The sequence below is a fragment of the Mustela putorius genome, unplaced genomic scaffold (genome assembly GCF_011764305.1).
Source record: "Mustela putorius furo isolate JIRA1106 unplaced genomic scaffold, ASM1176430v1.1 tig00000242_pilon_pilon_pilon, whole genome shotgun sequence".
NCBI classification, from domain to species: Eukaryota; Metazoa; Chordata; class Mammalia; order Carnivora; family Mustelidae; genus Mustela; species Mustela putorius.
This window is the reverse complement of record NW_025421325.1, coordinates 17,382,785-17,406,294: the sequence shown is the minus strand read 5'-3', so window position 1 is coordinate 17,406,294 and position 23,510 is coordinate 17,382,785. Positions and strand designations below refer to the sequence as shown.

General features: G+C 35.4%; 1 protein-coding gene across 6 annotated transcripts in view; it reads right to left on the bottom strand.

Moving 5' to 3' along the window:
- HMBOX1 (homeobox containing 1) overlaps window positions 1-23,510 on the bottom strand; it is a 193,564-nt gene that overhangs the window by 116,120 nt on the left and 53,934 nt on the right. For all 6 annotated transcript variants that reach the window (XM_004775150.3, XM_004775153.3, XM_004775151.3 and 3 more), the window contains exon 2: window positions 2,292-2,371. In XM_004775150.3, the coding sequence (XP_004775207.1) occupies window positions 2,292-2,314 (23 nt within the window). In that variant the 5' untranslated portion in view covers window positions 2,315-2,371. The remainder of the gene's footprint in view (window positions 1-2,291; window positions 2,372-23,510) is intronic.

Here is a 23,510-nt window from a genome sequence, read left to right as displayed (position 1 = left end):
GATCATGACCTGAGCTGAAGGCAGCGGCTTAACCCACTGAGCCACCCAGGTGCCCCGTAAACCTATTTTATAATCAATTTTATCCCTACTTGGATTTGTACCTAAACCCTTCTTAGATCGGCATCTGGTCCAGAACACTTACTTAAACTAAATTTTACAAACATATAGAGCAAAGAAGGTTAAAGCATTTACATATAATTAATCTTGAAATTACCTGTGCAAAAATGACATTACTACCTTACTTGTAAAGCATTAATAGTTACTAAGATCTTATTAAAATAACTGCGTTTAGCATTTTCTTCAGCTTGATTCTCTTTGCTATCTTTTTATCTAGAATGACTAGGCAACATATGACCTACTCGTAAGTTAGTTTTGTTTCACATACTTGGTATTTACTGCATGATGATTTAACGCATTCTAGAGTTAATCATAATATTCATCAACTAAAGATGTACTCGGGCTCTTCTTACTATTTATAGCACATTAACCTCTTTCACAATTATTATTACCATCAAAGGAGTGGGAGTCTTAAAGCTTAAAAATGATAAGAAGTGAGAATAAGTAAGAAATGAAGATTTACTGGGGACTGAGCTCAACAGTATGATAAGATGATTCTGTAATTCAAGCCAATAGGAGAACTGATTAAAACAAAAGAATAGGGGTTATAACTACAAATGATAATATAAGATGTTCTTTTCATAATAAAAAGACTGAGAAAAATGAGATTATATTCCAATGTGTCAATCACACTTTATAACAGTTATTTTTAAATTAACACTGATAAAGACTGAAATTTTCTTCTTGTAGCCACCTTACACATGTTCAGGAAAAAAAAATCCAAGTCAAAATTTGCAAGTTTATAGAGAGAAATTGAAAGTAGGTGTGCAATCAGAAAACTGGACACCATTTAGAGAAAAAGTCATTCATTCAACTAACATTTACTGAATATACCCTATGTGTCAGGCCATGTACTTGGCAAAAAGGGACAGATCAGGCAAAAACTCCTGGCCTCATGACGCTTACATTCTAATGGCCATTAAAAACAGCCATTAGCAAGTGCATCATTAAAAAAAAAAAAGGGAAACTAAGGCCCAAAGCATGCAGTGCCTTGCCATTTCCCAAGGATATAGCTATTTAGTAGAAACTCAGGCTACAGTTCACATCACCTGGGCCTAATTCCAGAGACTTTCTGATATATGCTAGTCAGTGAGAGAGGAAAAAAAAAATTTTTTTTTTTGAGAGAGAAAAAGACTTTAACTAAAAACCCAAATAATAAAGAAAATCTATGTTAACATCTACTTACTGGATTATAGAACTGTCAAACAAAATGGAAGGAATTTAATTGAAACATAGCACCAAATTTCAGAAAATACTTATGCTAAAGGCACTCTGCATTAGACTCTAAAGATGCACTTAATGAGCTAATAGATACTTTATCTTCTCTAATATCTGAAATTCCCGGAATACTTTTATTCAGGGGCCTATTTAATATGAACTAGTGGTTACAGTTCATATCCTAGCACAAAAACTCTCAACATAATACCACCATCTCCATTTGTATTTTTTGCCTGATTCCAAAGAAAGGCTACCAATGACATTAGCTAATAGGCTTAACTACATTATTATCTCCAGGAGGTAAAGGAAAATGGCCAAGGTGCTTAGGAGTTTGCACACAAAGGCAGGGTTAGGGTAACATGCTTCTAATACTCTGCCTGTCACAAGGAATCTAACAGTAGCTAGCCATCTATTCGTAAGCTTCTTTTTTCTTTTCTTTCTTTCTTTCTTCTTTTTTTTTTTTTAGAAGCTTCTTTTTTCTTTAAAGATTTTATTTATTCCATTTGAGAAAGAAAGAGAGGGAGCATGAGCAGAGATAGGGGGATGGGCAAGCAGAGAGAGAAGCAGACTCCCCACTGAGTGGAGAGCCTGACTGGGGCTCAATTGGGCTCCATCCCAGGACCCTGGGATCATGACCTCAGCTGAAAGCAGATGCTTAACCATCTGAGCCACCCAGGTGTCCCTATGCTGTAAGTTTCTAACCTATTAATAAGAAGTTTGACATAATTAATAGTTTTATGTTAGAACTGAATGTTAGACATCAAAGTTGAAAAAAAAATGGTAAAAGAGAAAGTTCATAGATTTGAAAATTTGTTCCTTTCCACTGTGATTATGAAAAAATTCCTTCTACTCTACAAATCCCTGCTGTCATTTTTTGCATTGTAATCATAATGATTTCTTCACTGTATTAAAAACAATTGGGAAGATAAAAATTAAGAAATGGACGAGATACTTACACCACTGGAAAGGAACTGAGCATACTTTACATGAGGTGAACCAATATCCTTCCTAGAGATGATCAGCTTTATTAACCATTCTGTAGAATAAAGACAGAAAAATTCAGAAATATTCATTAATCAAATGTTGATTAAAAATTTTAATTATATAACTAAAAGATATTAACAGTCAACATCAACTAGCCATGTTTTTAAAATTACCTTGTACTTTTAAGATGAAATCTTGGCTTGAAGCAAAATTTAAAAAATAAAAAAATATTGATAGCTTTCACAATTATTCACTTGGAAAAAGTAATAAAATCACACTCCTGATTTAAAAAATATTGATAGCTTTCACAATTATTCACTTGGAAAAAGTAATAAAATCACACTCCTGATATTTAATGTTATCAGACATCACCCAGGGAAAAAGATATAAATGTGATGGAATGTATATATTACTGAGACATTTGAGAAAACTGTTTGATAATTGTTAACAGTGCACTTATGCAGCACCCTATAAGCAAAAAAACCCACCACAAAATGACTACAGCTAAAAGTCTTAACTGTGGGGTAAATTCTGGGGTCTAGTTCCAAGTATATTAGTACTTAATATCTTAAGTAACTTAATTTCTCTAGGTCCTAATTTCTGCATCTATAAAATAGGGATGATCAATAACTACTTCAAAGAGCTACAAGAAGTTAAAACATTTTTTTTAAATGGTGATGAAAGCACTTCACAGGCTATCAAGAAGCAGGGACTATTATTACCAATCTAAAAGGGAGATTAGTGTCCATGTTACTTTAGATTACTGAGCACAGTGTAAGTTAATAATAGAGTGAGTCCAGAACTTCTGTCTTCTGATTAGTATTCTACTACTTTATTCACCATTCAGACCCTATGACCCCTTTCAATTCAGACATAGATTTTAACAAAAAAATGAAATCTACTACTCACAGCTTAGGAGCTGAAGATCATGTATTACTTACTGAACTTATTAGCAGTTTCAAACCACAATCTATAGAAGCAACAATTTCCATTAATTCCAAGTTAAGATTATAAATTACACAAAAGTTAAAAATGTTGATGTCAAAACTCTCACATTAAAATACACATTCAGCACTGAATTATATTAAGCAAGACCAAAGTGTCTAACAGTGACTAATGATATATGCGAAATGTACAGGGTAAAGTTAGAAACCTTTCACATTTGCATATCCTAAATTGTAGCTTTAATGAAGTTCCTGTTGTAGTTAATTTTCTTGCTGACTTAAGAAATACCTGTCCTAAAAAACGGTAGATAAAATGTACAAGGAAAATCTACTGAAAGTGTTGCTGATTCCGAAAATATCAAAACTAAACCACAAAACTGATTTCTGGCCAATATAAATTTCTCATTCTTGCTCAAATTCAGTTAAAACATATAAATATCTACTTGCCCTGATATAGGCGCAAACTCATAATAAGAGTAAGATATGGTCCCAGTAGTGTAGGAGCATATTAAACTATAGAAGAAGGTCAAATAAAAATTACACACACATACCTCTATAATAAAATGCATAATGTGATAAAACTGAAAATACAAGGTTTATGAGAGTAACAATTTAGAGATTAATTTGGGCTACAGAGAACTGGGAAGACTTCTTAAAGTGAGATCTCAGCTGTTATCTGAAGATCAGAATAAGACTTCCACCAAACCAAGGTGTGAAGGAAGGTGAGAATCAGTGGAAGAAAAGATTCCAGGGAGAAGGAACAGTTAAAGGAGACCATGAAGTATGTTTAGGGATTAAGTAGACCTACGTGGCCAGCCTTTTACATATGTGCATGAGAAATACATGGGCTAGAAAGGGAAGACTTCCACAATATGTGGAAGACTGATAAATGCTTCATAGTAATCCTGGCCTTTATTCTGCAAATGTGAGGACTATGGTACAACTGAATCAGACAATCTAGGAAGTAAATTACCAAAACCTTCATTTTATAGGTGAGGAAACTGAGATTAAGACACTGATACAGACTTATATAACTGCAAATCACTGAGTTTATGTTATTTACATTATGGATATAAAAAGACTTAAATATTCAACAGAACTAAAATATTCTAAGGACAGAAGAGCAAGCAAGTAAGGTGGTGCTATGAATTCTCTACTCTCGGGCTCAAAGTCACAAAGCCTTACTGCATAGGAGACACATTTTTTTTTTAATTGACAGATTTTTAAAAAAATTGTTTCAAAAATGAGTTTAATAAATATAAAACTTACTTAAATGAGTTTTAAATAAAAATTAAAAATCACAGCCATTAGAAAGGCCATTATCAGGGGTGCCTGCGTGGCTTAGTTAGGTAAGCATCTCTTGGTTTCGACTCAAGTCATGATCAGGGTCCTGAGAACAAGCCCTGCATCAGACTTCCTATTCCTCTGCAGCCCCCATCCCCACACATGTGTGCTCTCTCTGTCAAATAAATAAATACATCTTAAAAAGGTGGGGGGGGCATTAAAAAAAAAAAAGAAAAGAACAAGTACTGACAAAGATGTGGAGAAAATGAAACCTTCCTGTGTTGCTGGTGAGAATGTAAAATAGTGTAGCCATTATGGAAAACAATATTGAGGTTTCTCAAAAAATTAAAAATAGAAATACCTTATAATCCAGTAATTCCACAACTGGGTATTTACCAATGAAAATGTAAACAGAAAACCGAAAATATGTATGCATCCCTATATTTATTGCAGCATTACTTACAATAGCCAAAATATGGAAGCAACCTAAGCGTCCACTGACAGATGAATGGATAAAGATGTAGCATATATTTGAATGTAATATTACTCAGCCATAAAGAAGAATGGGATCTGGGATCACAAGGATGGACCCTGAGGATCAGACATTAATCAGATTGAGAAAGATAAACACCATACGATTTCACTCATAAATGGACTCTAAAAAATAAAGAAACAAAAAGCAGAATCAGACCTATAAATACAGAAAATACACTGATGGTTGCCAGAGGGAAGGGAGGTGGGGGGATGAATAAAATGGGTAAAGAAAAAAGTAGGAGATACAGGCTCCCTGTTATGGAATAAATAAGTCATAGGAATAAATGGTACAGCATGAGGGATATAGTCAGAGATACTGCAAAAGCATTGTATGGAGAGAGATGGTAGCTACACTTGTGGTGAGTGCAGTGTAACATTTAGAGATGCTGAATCACTATGTTGTACACCTGAAACTAATGAATATTGTGTGTCAACTATTAAAAAAAAAAAAAAGACCTAAAAAAAATTGGAACTTAAAAAAAAAAAAGCAAGCACCCAGCTCTAAAAAGCAAGTAACCTATAAAGGTTAAAGAATCAGCTCCTCATTGGCCTCTTCATTTTTTGTACTTTAAAGAGAGGGGTGTCTGGTAAGTGTCTGACTCTTGATTTAGGCTCAGGTTGTGATCTCAAGGTCATGAAATCAAGCCCCCGCACCTCTCAGGCTCTGTGCCTGTGGGGAGTCTGCTGGAGATTCTCTCCCTTACCCACTACTGCTGTCTCCTCTGGCATGCATGCTCTTTCTCTCTAAAATAAACAAATCTTTAAAAAAAAAATTTAAAAAATAGAGTTAAGGAACATTCACAGACGACACAGACAAAAGAATCCTGTGCCAACCAAGCTTACATTTTGATCCATGGAAAAAAACTGCAAATATGCAAAAATTCAGAGTACATTTTCTCAGGCACCCCAGTTAAGAAACATAACCAAGAAAGGGCTCTAACTAAGAAAAAACAAACCAGAAAAAGAGATGTGGTAACAGGGAAGATGAAAAAGAAGAGTAATATTGTAATCAATGAAACTTTCAGTTTATATTATATAATACACAGTTAAATAATAACCAAATGTCTAGGAAGAGACAACTTATATGATAAAGACTCTTGAAACAAAAGAATGTATCATAAAAACATTTCAATACATTTCTAAACTATTCAAAGTAAAAGAGTTGCAGACAGGTGAGTTGAAGGTAGGCAGAAGTAAAAATACTTCCAAGATCTCATGAGGAAGAAGAGGATAAGGGGAAAAAGGAAGAGAGGCAGAAAATAAAAGTATTCTAAAGGTCTCATCTCTTCAAGGTCAAGAAGCCAACAGAGAAAGCAATTAGCATCTTTGGGGGGAAAAGAATATTTTGTTTTCAGATTACTGCAAAGAAACATGTATCAGTCAAGGTTTAATTTTAAGGTCAAAAGTACTTACCAGGATAAAGAAAAATGTTATACAATTATAAAATACACAGTTTATGATTAAATTGTAAGAGTTAAAAAACTGTATATACCAAACAACATAGCAGGCAATAAAGTAAAACTTATTAGAACTTTAATAAATTTATTTTTAAAAATACAAATATACTGAGTAATTTCAGCATATCTTCTAGAACAGATAAATATAGGTGGAAAGAAAAAAATAACACATTTAATTATATTATCAATAAATATGATTTTTAAAAGATACCTTGTAATCCTCTAACAAAAAAGAGGTATTTTTTCCTAAGTTTATCACCATGACTGATCCTAAACATGGTCATAATGAAAGTTTTAAGTTATTTCAGAGATATATACCTCAAAAATTAAGAAAAAAAAATTACAACAATTTCTTTCTGTAAAAACTGTGAGATGACACTTGATAATATTTGGATCAAATAGGAAATCAAAAGGGAAATTATGCTTTATGTATAAGCTATGACAAAAAATAGAATAAAAATAATTAAAACCCATGTGATCCAGCAAAATTTATATTTACAAGTAAATTTATGGCTCTAAGAATTTTAATTTTTTTAAAGGCAAGGGAGAAAAACACTCTGTAAAAAAGAAATAAGAGAAGAAACAAAATAAACTAGTTTATCAAACTAAACTAGGAAAAAACTAGTTATTTTGATAAACTAAGGAAGGGAGAACCTGGGGATTCTGTCAGTTAAGCAGCTGCCTTCAGCTCAGGTCATGATCCCAGGGCCCTAGGATGGAGCCCCGCACTGGGTTCCCTGCTTGGCAGGAAGCCTGCTTCTTCCTCTCCCCCTCCCCTGCTTGTGTTCCCTCTTTCCCTATGTCTTTCTCTCTATCAAATAAATAAATAAAATCTTTTTTAAAAATTAAAAAAAATAATAAACTAGGAAGAAGAATCTAAGAGATATTTAAAATTAACCTAACATAAAAAAGTATAGAGGACATAAATAAATCTAAAAAGCACCCCTTTGAATGATGATGAAATAATCACTCAGTCTAGTGAGTGGGTTAAACAAGGTGGGGAAAGAGACTCACAAGATTCAGAATAAAAGAGAAAACCATAAGCATAGGAGATAACTAAGAAAACAAGACAAAACTAAAAAACAAAACAAAAACAAAAACAATAACACACACACAAATGCAATTGCGTGCCAGAATTTGAAAACCTAAAAGAGAAGATGATTTCCCAGTAAAATAGAAAATATCAAAATTAACCCAAGAGAAATGAATTCTTGAGTAGAACCAAACACCATAAATTAAAGATAATTAAAAACCTACTATAGAAAAAGATACCAAGATAAGCTGGGTTCTCTGTAGATTCTTAATCTTTAAAAAAAAATTTATTTTTCTACTAACATCAAACCATAGAAAAATACAAAAAATGTTCCAAGCCATTTTTAGGTCAAAACAACACAAAGCCAAATCTAATAAAGGTACTAGCGCATAAAATATACCCATAAACCGATTTCACTTAAAAGTATAATTCTGAATTTAAAAAAAAATGTAGACAACAGAGTCCAGCCACATGTGAAAAATAATATCCTACTATAATTATTGCAGAAATATGACAGTGGTCCCTTTATAATCAACATAATCCAAGACATCAACAAATTCAGGAGAAAAAAAATCGTATCATTTTATCAATTGATGCTGAAAAGGCATTTGATAAAATTCAGCAACGATTTTTAACAAAAGCTCTATGGGAAAAAATAGGAAAAAAATAAGCATTTTTGAAAAAAGAACAGTAGCAAGTACCATATGCAGCAAAACACTATAACCATTTCAAATAAAACTAAGGTTGCATGGACACAATAAATATGTACATACAGTGTACATATACGTGTGTTTATGTATATACCTATATTAAGAACTTGCTTCTGTATGGAAATCTGATGAACTGCGGAAGAGAACCAACAACAGTGGTTACTTTGAGTACAGGGTAGAAACTGAAAAGATTAGAGAAAGGGTAGGAAGGAAAGTGTACACAGGAAACTTTTTTTATTATTTTAATCATATGAATGTTATTACTCATTCAATAAATCAAATTAATAAAATGAGGGGTTAGAACAGGAAGCCCAGGGGCGCCTGGGTGGCTCAGTGGGTTAAGCCTCTGCCTTCGGCTCAGGTCATGATCTCAGGGTCCTTGGATCCGGCCCTGCATCGGGCTCTCTGCTCAGCAGGGAGCCTGCTTTCCTCCTCTCTCTGCCTGCTTCTCTGTCTACTTGTGATCCTCTCTCTCTGTCAAATAAATAAATAAAATATTAAAAAAAAAAAAAAAAAGAACAGGAAGCCCAGGTGTGCCTGGGTGGCTCACTCACTGAAGTGTCTGCCTTCAGCTCAAGATCCCAGAGTTCCGGAATCAAGTCCCACAGAGGGCTCTCTGCTCAGTGGAGAGCCTGCTTTTCCCTCTGCCCATTACTCTGCTCATACTCGCTCACTCTCTCTCTCATTCTCAAATAAATAAATAAAATCTTAAAAAAAAAAAGAATAGGAAGTCCACTAATCCCTTTAAAATAAACACTGACTTGAAGACTATAGCAACTAATTAAGATACAAAAATGAATTAACTAGCATAAATATCAGAATGAAAGAGAAAAATAACTTTTTGCTAATGACCTGATGGAATCCTAGAAAATGCAGACAATTCCAGTAAAAGAAAACTGAAATTAATAAAAATAAATTATCAAGAATACAATACAGTTAAATAATAAATAATTTTCCCTAGTTTAGAGAGAAACACCTACAAAAATAATGGGAAAAATATTTCATTCATAGTACTTTGCCCCAATGACTGTATAGAGAAATAACCCCCAAAGATTTGTTCTTTAATTTTTATAGGATCTTAAAGTTATAAAGCAGAAAGTCCAAGAACTACCCAGAAAAAAGAGAAAACCAAAAGTGGACTTCACTGACCATGTTTCAGAATACAGTCAAAAGACACTAATTAAGGGGCGCCTGGGTGGCTCAGTTGGTTAAGCGTCTGCCTTCGGCTCAGGTCATGATCCCGGGATGCTGGGATCAAGCCCTCCTCAGCGGGGAGCCTGCTTCTCCCTCTCCCTCTGCCTGCAGCTCCCCCTGCCTGTGTGCTTTCTCTCTCTCTGTCAAATTAATAAGTAAAAATCTTAAAAAGAAAAAAAAAGACAATAATCAAATCAACATGGCATTGGCTTAGGAATAGAAACAGATGAGAGGAACAGAATAAAGAACTTAAATACAGATTCTAGCACATATGAAAAATGTACAAGTCAGAAGTTAAATTCTATTTCTGCAGGAAAGAATAAATTTTTTTTAAATTATCAACACAAAACTGGCTGTCATCTAGCAAAAAAAAAAAAAAACACAGATCTTTATCTTACATTTTTTTTTAAGATTTTATTTATTTATTTGACAGACAGAGATCACAAGTAGGCAGAGAGGCAGGTAGAGAGAGAGAGAGAGAGAGAGAGGAGGAAGCAGGCTGCCCGCTGAGCAGAAAGCCCGATGTGGGGCTCAATCCCAGGACCCTGAGATCACGACCCGTGCCAAACGCTTTTTTAACCCACTGAGCCACACAGGTGCCCCTCTTACATTCTTTATTTAAAAAATAAACTCTAGGCAGTTTAAAGAAGGACAAACAAAAGAAATAAACCATAGCAATACATTCTACAACATAATTTATAAGATGTCAAGTATTCTAAACAATCTTAACAAAGAGGAGAAACTTGAAAAGAGACATAAAAGTTTAGTTTCCTAGACATAATAAGTGAAAAAAAGCATAAACAAACTCAGAAATTAAACCAGAAAAAATATTTGACATGTAGAAAGAGAGCAGACTCAAGTTGTCAAGTTTATAAAAAATACTCAAACTTACTAAAAGCAAAATAATAATTATGTGGTTTAACAATGAGATTATCACTTTAGCAAAAATGTAAAAGACTGATTAATACCTTCTCAAGAGGGTACTGTTTTATTTCGTTATCTAAGTGAATTATTCTATCCTTTTCAAAGGAATCTAGCACCATGTATAAAATTTAAAGTACATATACCTTTAACCTAGTAGTCCAATTCCTGGTAATCTAGCATATAGAAATAAAAATCATACCTAATATGTACAAAGATGCTTACTGTCACTTATTTTCTAAATTCTTAGTCTTCACAAACAGAGATGTTTCAATCAATACAGGAATGGCTGAATACATTACGATTTACTCTGATCAATTAACACAATGCAATCATTAAAAAGAATAAATTAGTTTTATTAGGTACCTTGGTGGTGGATTTGCACATTTCATTTGTTGAGAAAAAAAAAAAACCCAAAATGCAATCAAATGAGTATTATATGACCAGGTTTTTCAAAAACACCCCTTTGGATGTGTAGGTCTTATGTCAGGGGTAGAGCTATATGCATACATATAACACATATGTAAGTACCTGAGCACAGAGAGAAAAACAGGTAGTCATCAGGTCACGGAGCTGGGGTTAAGGACAGAAACGTGTATTTGGAATATGGTCAGGAAGGATAAATAATCTATATAATAGATATACATACACACACATTTAGGCAATAAAATTATAAAAATTCCTACTATCAGAAATGGACTCAATTATCAAATGATTAATTTAGGGTTGTCAAAATCCTACACAAAGGCTGAACAATAAAGAAGCCTACTGTCAGCATTGTTGACCACTGAGGAAAAAGATAATCCAGAAAATCCATTAGGAATAAAAGCCTGTAGATCCTGTATAATCCACAGGTAGTAAGAAAGCTTTTTTTTTTTTTTTTTTACATAAAAAGTAGTAAAGGAAAAGATTAAATTCTTTGTCTTTTTTTCTAAAGAAAAGATGAATTTCAAAAGAACTACGATAGTCTGCCTCCCACCCCAAACTCCTTTTTCTCTTCCATCCAAACACCACGCAGTTTCTTCATACATCTTTGTACGAGGATGAATATAACTTTATGATAGATTCCCAGCAGAGAATCTGTTATGACAAAAAGTATATACATTTTAAGTTATGATACATTTGTCAAATTGCCTCCCAAAGAGGAAATAATTCATACTCTCACCTTCAGGAGGTGCTTAATTGTGAATCCAGTATATCACTGGTGATATACAATTGAATTTATGCTGTGCAGTTCAGCATCTATCTGTTTCATTCAATAAGAGTAAACACAGGAAGGACAGAATATTTAAATCAAGGAAGAAAGACATAAACAAGTAGTATAAGGCTTTACGAAAAGGGAAGCATAAGAGAAGGTGAAGAGTTAGCTATCGTACAAGCAGTAAGCAAACCATCAAAAGGAGAGGAAACAGTGGACAGTACAAACATCAATTAGTAACCCCTTGTGTCCGTATTTGGATACTAAAAAAGAATTCTCAGAAGTTTAAAACAACCATTACAGAGCTCCTCTTATTGCTCATTCAGCACCTCACACAGACCCCAGTGTTACCATTAAAACTATTTAAAATAAAGTAAGAATGTGTTAAAATAAGAGGTACACAGCTTCATGATCCTATAAGTTAGATGCTATTAGTATTTTCAAATTACAGACTGTGAATTCACAGAATTTACAGAAGTGAACCCTCTTCCTGACTAGATACACATCAAGACATATACACATACACAAATACATAACTAAACATAAGGGCTGCCTGGTTGGTGCAGTCAGTTAAGCATCCAGCTCTTGGTTTCAGCTCAGGTCACGATCTCAGGGTCATGGAGTGGAGCCCGGTGTCAGGCTCCATTCTCAGCATGAAGTCTGGTTGAGATTCTCTTTCCCTCTCCTCCTGCTCCTCTCACTCATGTTCTCTCTCTCTCAAATAAATAAATAAATAAATACTTTTTTTAAAAAAACGAGAGAGATCAGGGACGCCTGGGTGGCTCAGTTGGTTAAGCAGCTGCCTTCGGCTCAGGTCATGATCCCAGCGTCCTGGGATTGAGTCCCACATCGGGCTCCTTGTTCAGCAGGGAGCCTGCTTCTCCCTCAGCTTCTGCCTGCCATTCTGTCTGCCTGTGCTCAGTCTCTCCCCCTCCCCGCCGATAAATAAATAAAAAATTTAAAAAAAAAAAAAGAGAGAGATCAATAAACAATACATGAAGATAAAAAGGGTCTTAAAAAACTCCATTAGAAAAAATAAAGTGAATATCCCTTCCCCTTAGCTCTCAGTCCTTTTGTCCAAAGATAAATACTATTAAGTTTCCTGTGAATCTATATAAAGATAAAAATTAAGAAATAAATATACATAGACTTCCATATGGCTACCATACAATTCCTTTCCCTAATGGTGGTTTTAAAAAACTTTTTTATTATGAAAATTTGCAAATATGTACAAGGGCAGTTAGAACACAGTAATAAATGCTTAAGTGCCTATCACCCAGCTTGAATAATTAAGAAGGGAGGGGAGCTGTTAATTGTTTTAAAGCAAATTCCAGCCATCTTAATCATTTTAACATGTAATTCTTAGCAAGCCTGAATATCTGGTTTCTACATTCAGGAGTAGATTAGGTATAGAAATTTAGAAAGTGATCCGGAGTGTATAAAAAGCTTTACCACAGAAAAAATGATAGCTCCCTGAAAAGAACAAAATGAAATACATGAAAACAACTATTTAATTATACATCATACATCTAACACTAGCTTTTCAAAAAGTTAAAATCATATTTAGGGGCCTTTGTTTTGTTTAAACACAAAAGACAGGAAAGTATGTGATACACTCGTTTTTAATTTTTTAAGATTTTATTTATTTATTTGATAGAGATCACAAGTAGGCAGAGGGGCAGGCGGGGCGGGGGGGAAGCAGTCTTCCTGCTGAGCTGAGAGCCTGACGCGGGGCTCAATCCCAGGACCCTGAGATCATGACCTGAGTCGAAGGCAGAGGCTTAAACCACTGAGCCACCCAGGTACCCTGATACACTCATTTTTAAAAGTTGAAATGGTTAAAAGTTTACATTTTAGGAAGTAATCAGAAAGTGTTTCATTTATGTCAAACATTTTCCCCTGGACAATGCTACATAAATGAGGCCTTACTACATTTAGCTATGATTTGAGAGGCACATGCAGAGTTCTGCAGTGTAAAATGCTTGGTGATATAAGGAAAACAGAACCACAGATATTACAAATTTTTACAAACGCATCTAGATGAGAATATTAATTTCTTAAATAATGCCTCCAAGTAGTTAAAAACTGTAAATAACAACTATTACCACTATTTAATGTATACTTCCATGGGCCAGACACTCACTGGATAAGTGCTTTACACATACAAACTCATTTAATCTCACAATCCCTGAGGTAGGGAATTAAGTCAAGACACTACTTATCCACTGTCAATCAGCTAATGGACCTTTCCTTTTCTTATTAGAATTATAACTATATATGTACTTACATCAGGCTTCATTTTTCTGTAAATATAATTTTAGGGATACAATTTATAATTTTTCTGGGGCAATTTTTAATTGTGATAGGTACTATGCAACAAGCTGAGCAAAAGATACACCATTAAAAATCTAATATTTACATCGTTTTACTCATTATGATTCATGATTAAAGGATATCTCATATTATGGAGATTTTTATTCCAAAATAGTTATTACATTTACTACTTGTCAAAATTTTAAAGACCTATAGACTCATGTAGCTTCTCCTACATCTCCAGTAACATGGAAATTTAATGGAAGAGTTTTGCTGATAAAGATCTTCCTTTTATAGACTCTAAATGGTTTCTTATAACTTCAACCCACTCGTCTGGCTGAATCAATACAGACTAAATTTCTTCTTTTCTCTTTCACAAGGCAGCTTTTAAAATTATCTGCATAATCTTGCAAAGAGTCTCCATGCTAAATATTCCCAGTCCTGATTCCAATTTGACATGGTTTCTTCATTTGTCATGATCCCGAATGTCTTCTCTTAAAAAGTGGCTCCCCAAATTCAACACAATACTTCTGCAAAGAACCTAATCAAAGCAGAATACAGGGAACTATTAGTTTTCTTGTCCTAGACCTAAAGTTATATTACTTTCTCTTAGTACATATAAAAAAGTTGTATTACTTTTCTATATGTACTAAATTTGCAGACCAGTTTTTTTGCACATTCATTCAAGAGGCAGTGATTAAACATCCATGATGGTAACTGAACCAGGCCTCTTTTTATCCCAGACTTCCCTTCCCTAAAGTCGGCTTTTTTTAAAAAGCAAAAACAATTTCACTTTTCCTTTCTTTTTCTTCTAAGCAAATATTAATCTTCAGTGTATCATATACTTATATTGTCTATTATCTATGTCACTATCGTCCATTATCTATACCTGCCCTAGTATCTGGAACATAATAGGCACTACAATATTTGTTGAACTAATTCATGGATAGGAGAGAGTGGAACATTCCTGTTTTTTTTTTTTTTTTAAGATTTTATTTATTTATTTGCCAGAGAGAGAGAGAGCGAGCACAGGCAGGCCGAGTGGCAGCAGAGGCAGAGGGAGAAGCAGGCTCCCTGCTGAGCAAGGAGCCTGATGTGGGACTCGATCCCAGGACGATGGGATCATGACCTGAGCCGAAGGCAGCCGCTTAACCAACTGAGCCATCCAGGCGTCCCTGGAACATTCCTGATTTTTACGGCCTATAGAAAGGAATCTCTCAGCTACTATACTTCATCGTTGGATGATCTTGAAGCTTTATCAATAAACACAATTAATCAGAGGAACCATATGACTGCCACATATCCTCTAGAATTTACTATGGTGGTCAAATAAAGGAGTTATAGGTTTTGATTACTTTAAGATATGTGGTGTACTCCCTACTATTTTTCCATTCCCCAAAGTATTCCCTACTTTTTTTCCATTCAAAAATAATGGTATAACCTGAAAATAAAAATAGACATTTCTCTATTATTAATAGAAGGTAACTAGTAAACTCTATAGAACTGTGCTGTGAAATGTTAGGAAATACTTATCCTTAAGTAAGAGGCTGAGCCAACATCTCTGCCTTTATATACAGCCTCAAATGTACTTGACTCCAATCATGACCACCTTTATACCTGTGTCGGTTTAGATGCCACTTTCTTGTGGCTTTTATATATGAAAAAATTGTAGTTTCAGATTTTTATAATTTATTTAAGTTCAAAATATATGAAGTGGCTACTGTTTATATCATCCTATTTTGCATTCCCTACTATAGAAGCCTCAGGGTGCTTGACTCTCATGGGGTTCTTACAGTTAAGTAACACTGTGACCCTACTTCATTCTTATTGAATTGCAGTACCAATACATTGTAGCAGACAGCATTTCCTCTCCACATCAGTTTAGAACAGTTGTTCCCAAACTGTGCTATGCATCAGAATTAAATACAGAATCCTTAGCCAACTCTGGACCTACTGAATCCAAATAATTGAGTGTAGGAATCCATGAACACTTTTCTTCCTTAAAGATTTCATTTATTTATTTATTTAGGAGACAAAGAGGGGCAGAGTGTGGGCAAGCGGAGGGGAGGGGCGGGGGGGGAGAGAGAGAGAGAGAGAGAGAGAGAGAGAGTCTCAAGCAGACTCCACGCTGAGTGTGGAGCCTTACACAGGGATCAGTCCCACAACCTTGAGATCCTGACTTGACCCCAAACTGAATCAGATGTTTAACAGACTTAGCCACCTAGGCACCATTCCATGAAAACTCTTAAACAGCTCCTGAGGTAATGCTACTTGGAAACTACTGGTTTAGAGAATAAGAAAGAACTCTACTAATATGGCAATGCCACAGCTGGTGCATGAAAGGTAATGTCTACGTATGAAGACAATTTTGAGAGTAATGTTACCCAAAATGTTTCCTATTATTGCCCATATCAATCAATACTCTAAGCTGAATACCTAAAATAAACTTAAATATTAAAAATAAAAGAAATTTGGGGTGCCTAGGTGGCTCAGTGGGTTAAAGCCTCTCCCTTCCACTCAGGTCATGATCCCAGGGTCGTGGGATCGAGCCCCGCATCGGGCTCTCTGCTCAGCAGGGAGCCTGCCGCCCCCTCTCTCTCTACCTGCCTCTCTGCCTACTTGTGATCTCTGTCTGCCAAATAAATAAATAAAATCTAAAAAAAACCTCTAAATTAAATTAATTGAAGGTAACACTGAAAGAATTCTGATTCAACTGCAACAGGAAAATTTAATTTGGAGGTAGAGGCTATCATCATTACAAAAAACTTTTAAAGTCTGTGTTACAATAGAACATGAAATCAGAGACGTGGGAGCTACTAGGAAGGCCAGGTCAAACAGGAACCTATGGTTGAAAATGTCTATTAAAAATACTAAATACTGGGGCGCCTGGGTGGCTCAGTGGGTTAAGCCGCTGCCTTCAGCTCAGGTCATGATCTCAGGGTCCTGGGATCGAGTCCCGTGTCAGGCTCTCTGCTCAACAGGGAGCCTGCTTCTCTTTCTCTCTCTCTCTCTCTGCCTGCCTCTCTGTCTACTTGTGATCTCTCTGTCAAATAAATAAATAAATAAATCTTTTAAAAAAAAATACTAAATACTGTCTTGGCTAGGTAGAATTTAAATCAATAGCTTTACTAGGGATGACCCAATTTAATAGGAAATTTATCATGAATTGGTAATGATAGAATTTCTGATAATATCAACAACAGGTTAATAGAAATGTTATTCTGGGGCATTCCCAGCATCCATTAAATTGACTTCAGAGCAACATCAACTACTCATAGGACTAGCTCTGAAGCATCCTCTTGTCCATTTACTAGGAGGTGAGTGCTAAAAGGAGGATACAAAGGTAGAGGATGAGGGAATTCATATCCTCTCCCTTGCAAGAGAAGCAGAGAATGCTTCTACATCTCAGGAGAATATGCTAATACATAATTCAAAATAAGGAGGTGGCCAATCAGATAATGTTCTACCACTGAAGTTGAAATCAAATAAATTCCAAGGAGCCAACTTACACTTTATCCCCAAACTTATAGCACTGTAGGCATCCCAAGGACAGCTGTACTTTCTTTTATTCCCTGCATTCCTAACAATCTACTACAGTTATTTTCAAGCCTCATATTTTGTACTGCCTGACTGCACAGACATAAAAAAGCATCTCAAGTCATGAGAAAAGGCTCTCTACCCAAGTTAGGGAGCCCACGGCTTTTCTCGTATTCATCTTTAAAATCCTGGGGGTGCAGATATCATCACATTTTCTCTTTCTTTTGTTCCTTTATGTTCCCCCTGACCTGACCATTCCTAGCAAGATCACAAATTCTACTCCGCAACCATAATAGCTTATCTCAATTTTATTTGCTGTAATATAATCTCTATATATTTCAGATCCCTTATTCTGAGTTATTTTCCTCAGATATCTACTGACAAACTCATGAGTTCTCTAACTATAAGAACAATTATAAAGTGTAATGTAATGTACCATACAAAATACAGTATTAATATTTTAAAATTGTTTACTGTATCTAGCAAATACTACTAGCTCTCAAAAAGCACTCTCTGTACTATGGATTTATATCTAATAATAAGTAGCAAGAAATGTTCAATCTGTGGAATAATTTCCAAACTCAAATCAGTTTTAAATTCTTTCATATTATGTCTGACCAGCATTTTAAAATGTGCTAAATCTATATCCCATGATCTTTACTACTTTTTTTTATATGAGTTAACATATAAACAAAAGAAAAGGTTTAAAAATATCTATCAAGCACATTCATATTAAAGACAATCTCTACAAAGGGCAGAGAATGATTCAGTCTTAAAATTCTGATTTACACTTTATGCCATATCCCCAAATATTAAGCATTAATAACTTCAACATATATTTGATAGGTTGTCATTTTAAATTGGAATTTATAGCTTGAAAAATCTACTCTTTATACAGTGAACTGAAACAAAACACAAGTATATGCTAAACCAATGGTTTAATTATCCCTTTTAGCAGGTTCTTTTATCTGTAACTTTCTCTATCTTACTCGAAACCTTCTCTTCTGCTATATTGATGCCATGGTTTCCAACTGTCCTCCTTACCTCCTTACACACCATTAACAAAACAGTCTTTCTAAAATTTAAAACTGGGAGTATAACAGAATAATACAAAGAATAAGAGACCTGGAGGAAGATGTTTGAAATCTCAGCTTCTACTACTTGTTAGCAGTTTGATCTTGTACAAATGTCTTAATCTCACTAAGCACTGGTTTCCTCCTCTGTGAATCGTGAGCAGTGATTTCTGAATAGTGACCTGAAGGGGTCACTATGAGGACTAAAATATCATTAAAAAGCCTCCTGAGTTAGGCACCCAGAAATGTTAGCTCTCTTGCTCCTTTGTAGATATGAACCATCAATCTTTCAAAAAGGTTACTGTAACCTAAGGGAAACTAACTTAAGAAGACTATCAGAAAAACTATGTAATGGCTTGTATTGAGAATAGTGGCTTTCTAGTAGGGAAGCTTATTTGGAAAACTAAACTCTAAGAAAATAGTTTCACGAGTATGCAGAAATCGAGAACAGCTCTCAGCCAAGAACTGTTTGGACATGGCTTGCTTTTCCCCAGTAACTGCAAGGACTCATTGTCCCAAGTTCCCTCCCCCCCACCAAATTCAATTTTTTATAGTGCCTCTAACTAACTTTCTAATTACCCTTATTATGAGTATAAGACCTTGGCCATTTGAGAAAAAGCATCAATGGCAGTAGTTTCCAACCATCTGAAAGAAATTACTTTTTATTTCCTCAAAACTGTGTAATCACCTTTGATGAACTGGGGTGGGCGCAACAGAAGTCCCTGACAAGAGGGAGGGAAGAGGTAATACAGACAATTGTATAACCCCCTCTAGTAGGAAATTCTGAAACGTGGGATTAAAAAAACACTAAGTAGATAGGTAAGAGTTTTTGATCCAACAGTAATCATAATTCAATGTTTGGAGACTTTGGCTCCAAGTATTAATTCCTCTTCCAATACCTCACAGAACAAAGCATACTCAAAGGATGCCATAAATGACTACAGACAGAAAAACCTTTCTTGCTAAGATTTTAATACTTATTAACATCTATGATCATATCCTCCCAGCTCCTTCAAATAATGATCAAAATCTAGAAAGAATTCTGGCAGAGATCACGGAGAGAACATAATGAATAGCAGTATTTTCTGATCCTGCCTGCTAAAGTTCTAATAATCTACACATCTAAAATAGAAAATGCTGGGACACCTGGATGGTTCAATTGGTTAAGTGTCTGCCTTTGACGGGGGGGCGCGCCTGGATGGCTCAGTGGGTTAAAGCCTCTGCCAATAGCTCAGGTCATGATCCCAGGGTGCTGGGATCGAGCCCCGCATCGGGCTCTCTGCTCAGCAGGAAGCTTGCTTCCTCCTCTCTCTCTCTCTGCCTGCCTCTCTGCCTACTTGTGATCTCTAACTGTCAAATAAAATAAAATTTTTTTTAAAAAGTGTCTGCCTTTGGGTTGGCTCATGACCCCAGGGTCCTGAGATCGAGTCCTGCATCGGGCCCCTTGCTCAGCAGGAAGCCTGCTTCTACCTCTGCCTGCTGCTCCCCCTGCTTGTGCACTCACTCTCCCTCTCTCTCAGACAAATAGAATCTTAAAAAAAATAAAATAAGATAAAATAGAAAAATGCCTGTTGGAGTCAAAGGATATGGTCACCAAATGAATAGAAATGAGATATTAGAATCTCCTAGTTCTGTACACTGTCATCCAGGGTGAAGAAAATTCCAAATGTCCTTTACTTTAAAGAAGACAAATTTAAGAAGATGATGATATACAGAACTAAATATTTAACAATCAATGGAACATCTGGAGGCAGTATCTAGTTGATAGCAGACAATGAAGAACCAGAATAAGTGGGAGTCAGAGCTAGCAAAATAGACCAAAAACCCACCTCTGTATGTACGACAGCAGAGGGCATAAACTGAAGGCTTTGCCAAGCTGGATCAATCCCATGGATGTATCTTGTTTAGTCTACATGGAATTTTAAAGTTAGGACACTGAATATAAATATGAAGACTTCTGTTTTTAAAGAAAAAAAAATACAGCATCTGTCACCACTGAGTCACCACCGAGTTTGTAATATGTTGTGTGCCAAAAATTGGCTGGAGTTGAATGGCACTTGCCTCCCTTTATGTAAGGCAAGCACCCTCCAGTTCACCACAGTCCCTACCATCTCTAGACACTAAGTATCTGCCGGCATTTACCACTGAGCTTACTGAGGTTTGTTCCAGGATAGAGAAATAATTCTTTATACTCTTATCTCTAAGAAAAGTATGAAAACAAAAACTAAATCTATTTTTTTCCTTACACTTGGTCCATTTATTTATGTTCCTTGGGCACTGCCTAAGCAATCACCAAATAAATGCTCATTTATTAAAAGAAGGAGTCTAGAATATAAGCTAGAAATCAAAAACTAACTTATAAAAATTTATTAACTGAAAATGTAGCAGGTTCCAAATTATATAACCTTCAACCTAGCAATCCAGTTCTGGGGACTTACCCCACAGATATAGACAGGCAAAATAACTTATGATAAAAGTTATTCTCTGTGGCATTATTTGTAATAGGGAAAGATTAGAAGCAACCTAAATGCCGGCCATTAGGGGACAATATAAATAAGTTATGATATAACTATACAATGCAGCCATAAAAAAATAAGGAAATTCCTGATGTACGAATACAAAACAGTCTCCAAGTGAAAAGAACAGAACAAGCAAAGCATGTAAGTCATTTGCAAAGGAATAGGGAGAGAGTGGGGAAGAATATATATGTTAACTATTTAGATTTGTTTATATATGCGTAAAGCACTTCTAGAAGGATACAGAAGAAACTGGTAATACTGATTCCCCCATGGTGGGGAATTTGAAACCTCAGGGATAGAGGTGTTAGACTTTTCACTGGATATATTTTTTGTATCTTTTGAATTTTGTAGCAAAGGTACTTATTTAAAAACCAGCTTTTAAAGATGTAACAGGTTAACTGAGCTAATTCCAAGAATGATTAAGAATTCAGCAACCACCATGAATGATGCAAATTTCAGCAGGAATCTAAAGGCAGTTGAGAGGCTGAGCAGGAGGAGGGTGAGATGAAATAAGGACAATGGAAGAAATGGCATGGTGTCTTTTTCCATCTGGCTCTCTGAACTGGTTTTGAGCCCAGAAATAAAAGGATAGATGGAAAATATAAGAAACCTTTTCAAGAGAGGCTGAAACTGTGAGCACCAATTCTGCTACTTTGGAATTTGGGTACAAAGTGTGGCACAGAGATGAGAGGTAGGAGGAACTCTCTAATTCAGACGTGTACCACCTGGGCACTCTGAAGACTGGCAGCTCTGAAAGCACTAAAGACAGAATTCCTGGCTACTGTCCCTCACAGGACACCCAGCAGCAGTGGCAATGAAAAGATACCATATTGGGGTGGCTCAAGGAGGATGGACTTCGCAAGCAGGCTGTAAGAAAAGAGTATTCACTTCATGTTCCTAAACACATTACATTCCACTCATAGACTCCCAGAAATACCTAAGGGAACTCTGAAAAGGGCTGGAGGGTTTGTGTGAGCAGAAGGGAACTAAAAGTTTTATTTCATGTTCTTATAGGTGATGAAACCTAGAAATAATTGTGCTACAAAAATATAAAAATATTATGCACAGGATGAAAAAACAGAAAACAATACACTGGCAAGAGAGCCAAAAGGAAAAGTCTTACTGTTTTTGTTTTTTTAAACCTAGGCTATTGCTCACTGGACAGGAAGTAGAAGAGAAAAAACATGAGGATGGCTGGAAAGAGGTTACTCAAGGCTCTGCTGGGAACCAACACACTTAGTTATGCAGTACCTACTTTCCAAAGTGAAATCTTTCAACTGCTTTAAAATGTTTCTTTTCTAAGCCACTGAAAGCAATGAGATCATGTTCTTGATTAAGTGCCAGGGTTTTTTTTTCCCCTGCAACCCAAATTGTTGAAGTTAAAAAGAACAAAAATTAAAGGAATAAAAAAAGGGTGATGGTAGGAAGAACCAGGAACAGAAAACAATGGGGAGGGGGGAACATAAATATATTTTAATAGGGCTAAGTAGAAGAAAATTATGGAACGACCAAACATAGAAAGTTTTTTTTAAAAGTTGAGGGTATCTTGCCCTGTTCCAAAAATACAACAAAGTATCCATTCAATTTAACTGTTTTCCTATTCCATCTTATTCTGTTAGCGTAACATATACAATCCCTTTATGCCTCACAGCATGTAGTATTAAGTAATTACTAACACACAGATAAGCCATTTATGAAGGATGAGGTCTGTATTAATACCATAGGGCTTGCTGTACCATAAAAAGGAATCTGAAGGCCAGTCTAAGGCAATTTTGACTCATGCTTTTCACAGTAGAAATGATATTCACTAACCTTAAACAATGTATAGTGAGAGCTATAATTTGTAAAATAAGCAAGACATCAAATGTATAAGAAGCAGAAATTAAACTCCATCTTGAAATGCAATTCCTATGGCTTAAAGAATAAATAACAGTAACATGGCCCATGTATTACTATCCATGACAGTGTCTTCCACTTATATCACTATTTCATGTAATTTTATATTTGAATAGCATTTTAGACTTTTCAAAGTATCTTCACATTTCTCATTTAATGTTCACAGTACCCTGTGACCATCTGCCCTGTAGGCAGAACAGGTATCATTAAGTTTTTGATACCAAAACAGAAAGGTTAAGAGAGAACTGACAGGTCAGTTGTAAGCCAGGGACAGAATATAAGGATCCAGAACTTCTGGTCCAATGTTTGTCAAAATGATGTTTGTGGACCATTATTCATCTGTGTTCGTGATTTACCTAGTTAAGACCATGTTTCAGGAACTATAGACAATAGGCACAGATAGAGGCAACAGCAATATGACAGAGAACAAGAACACACATAATTTCTACTCTCTTGGAGCTTCCAGCTAAGTGAAAGTCACAGTTTAAATAATTTTACAAATAAATGGCAAAGCTTCACTTATGAGGAGTGCTATGATGCAGTACTTGGTGGTCTGAGAATACATAATTTGGGAGAGT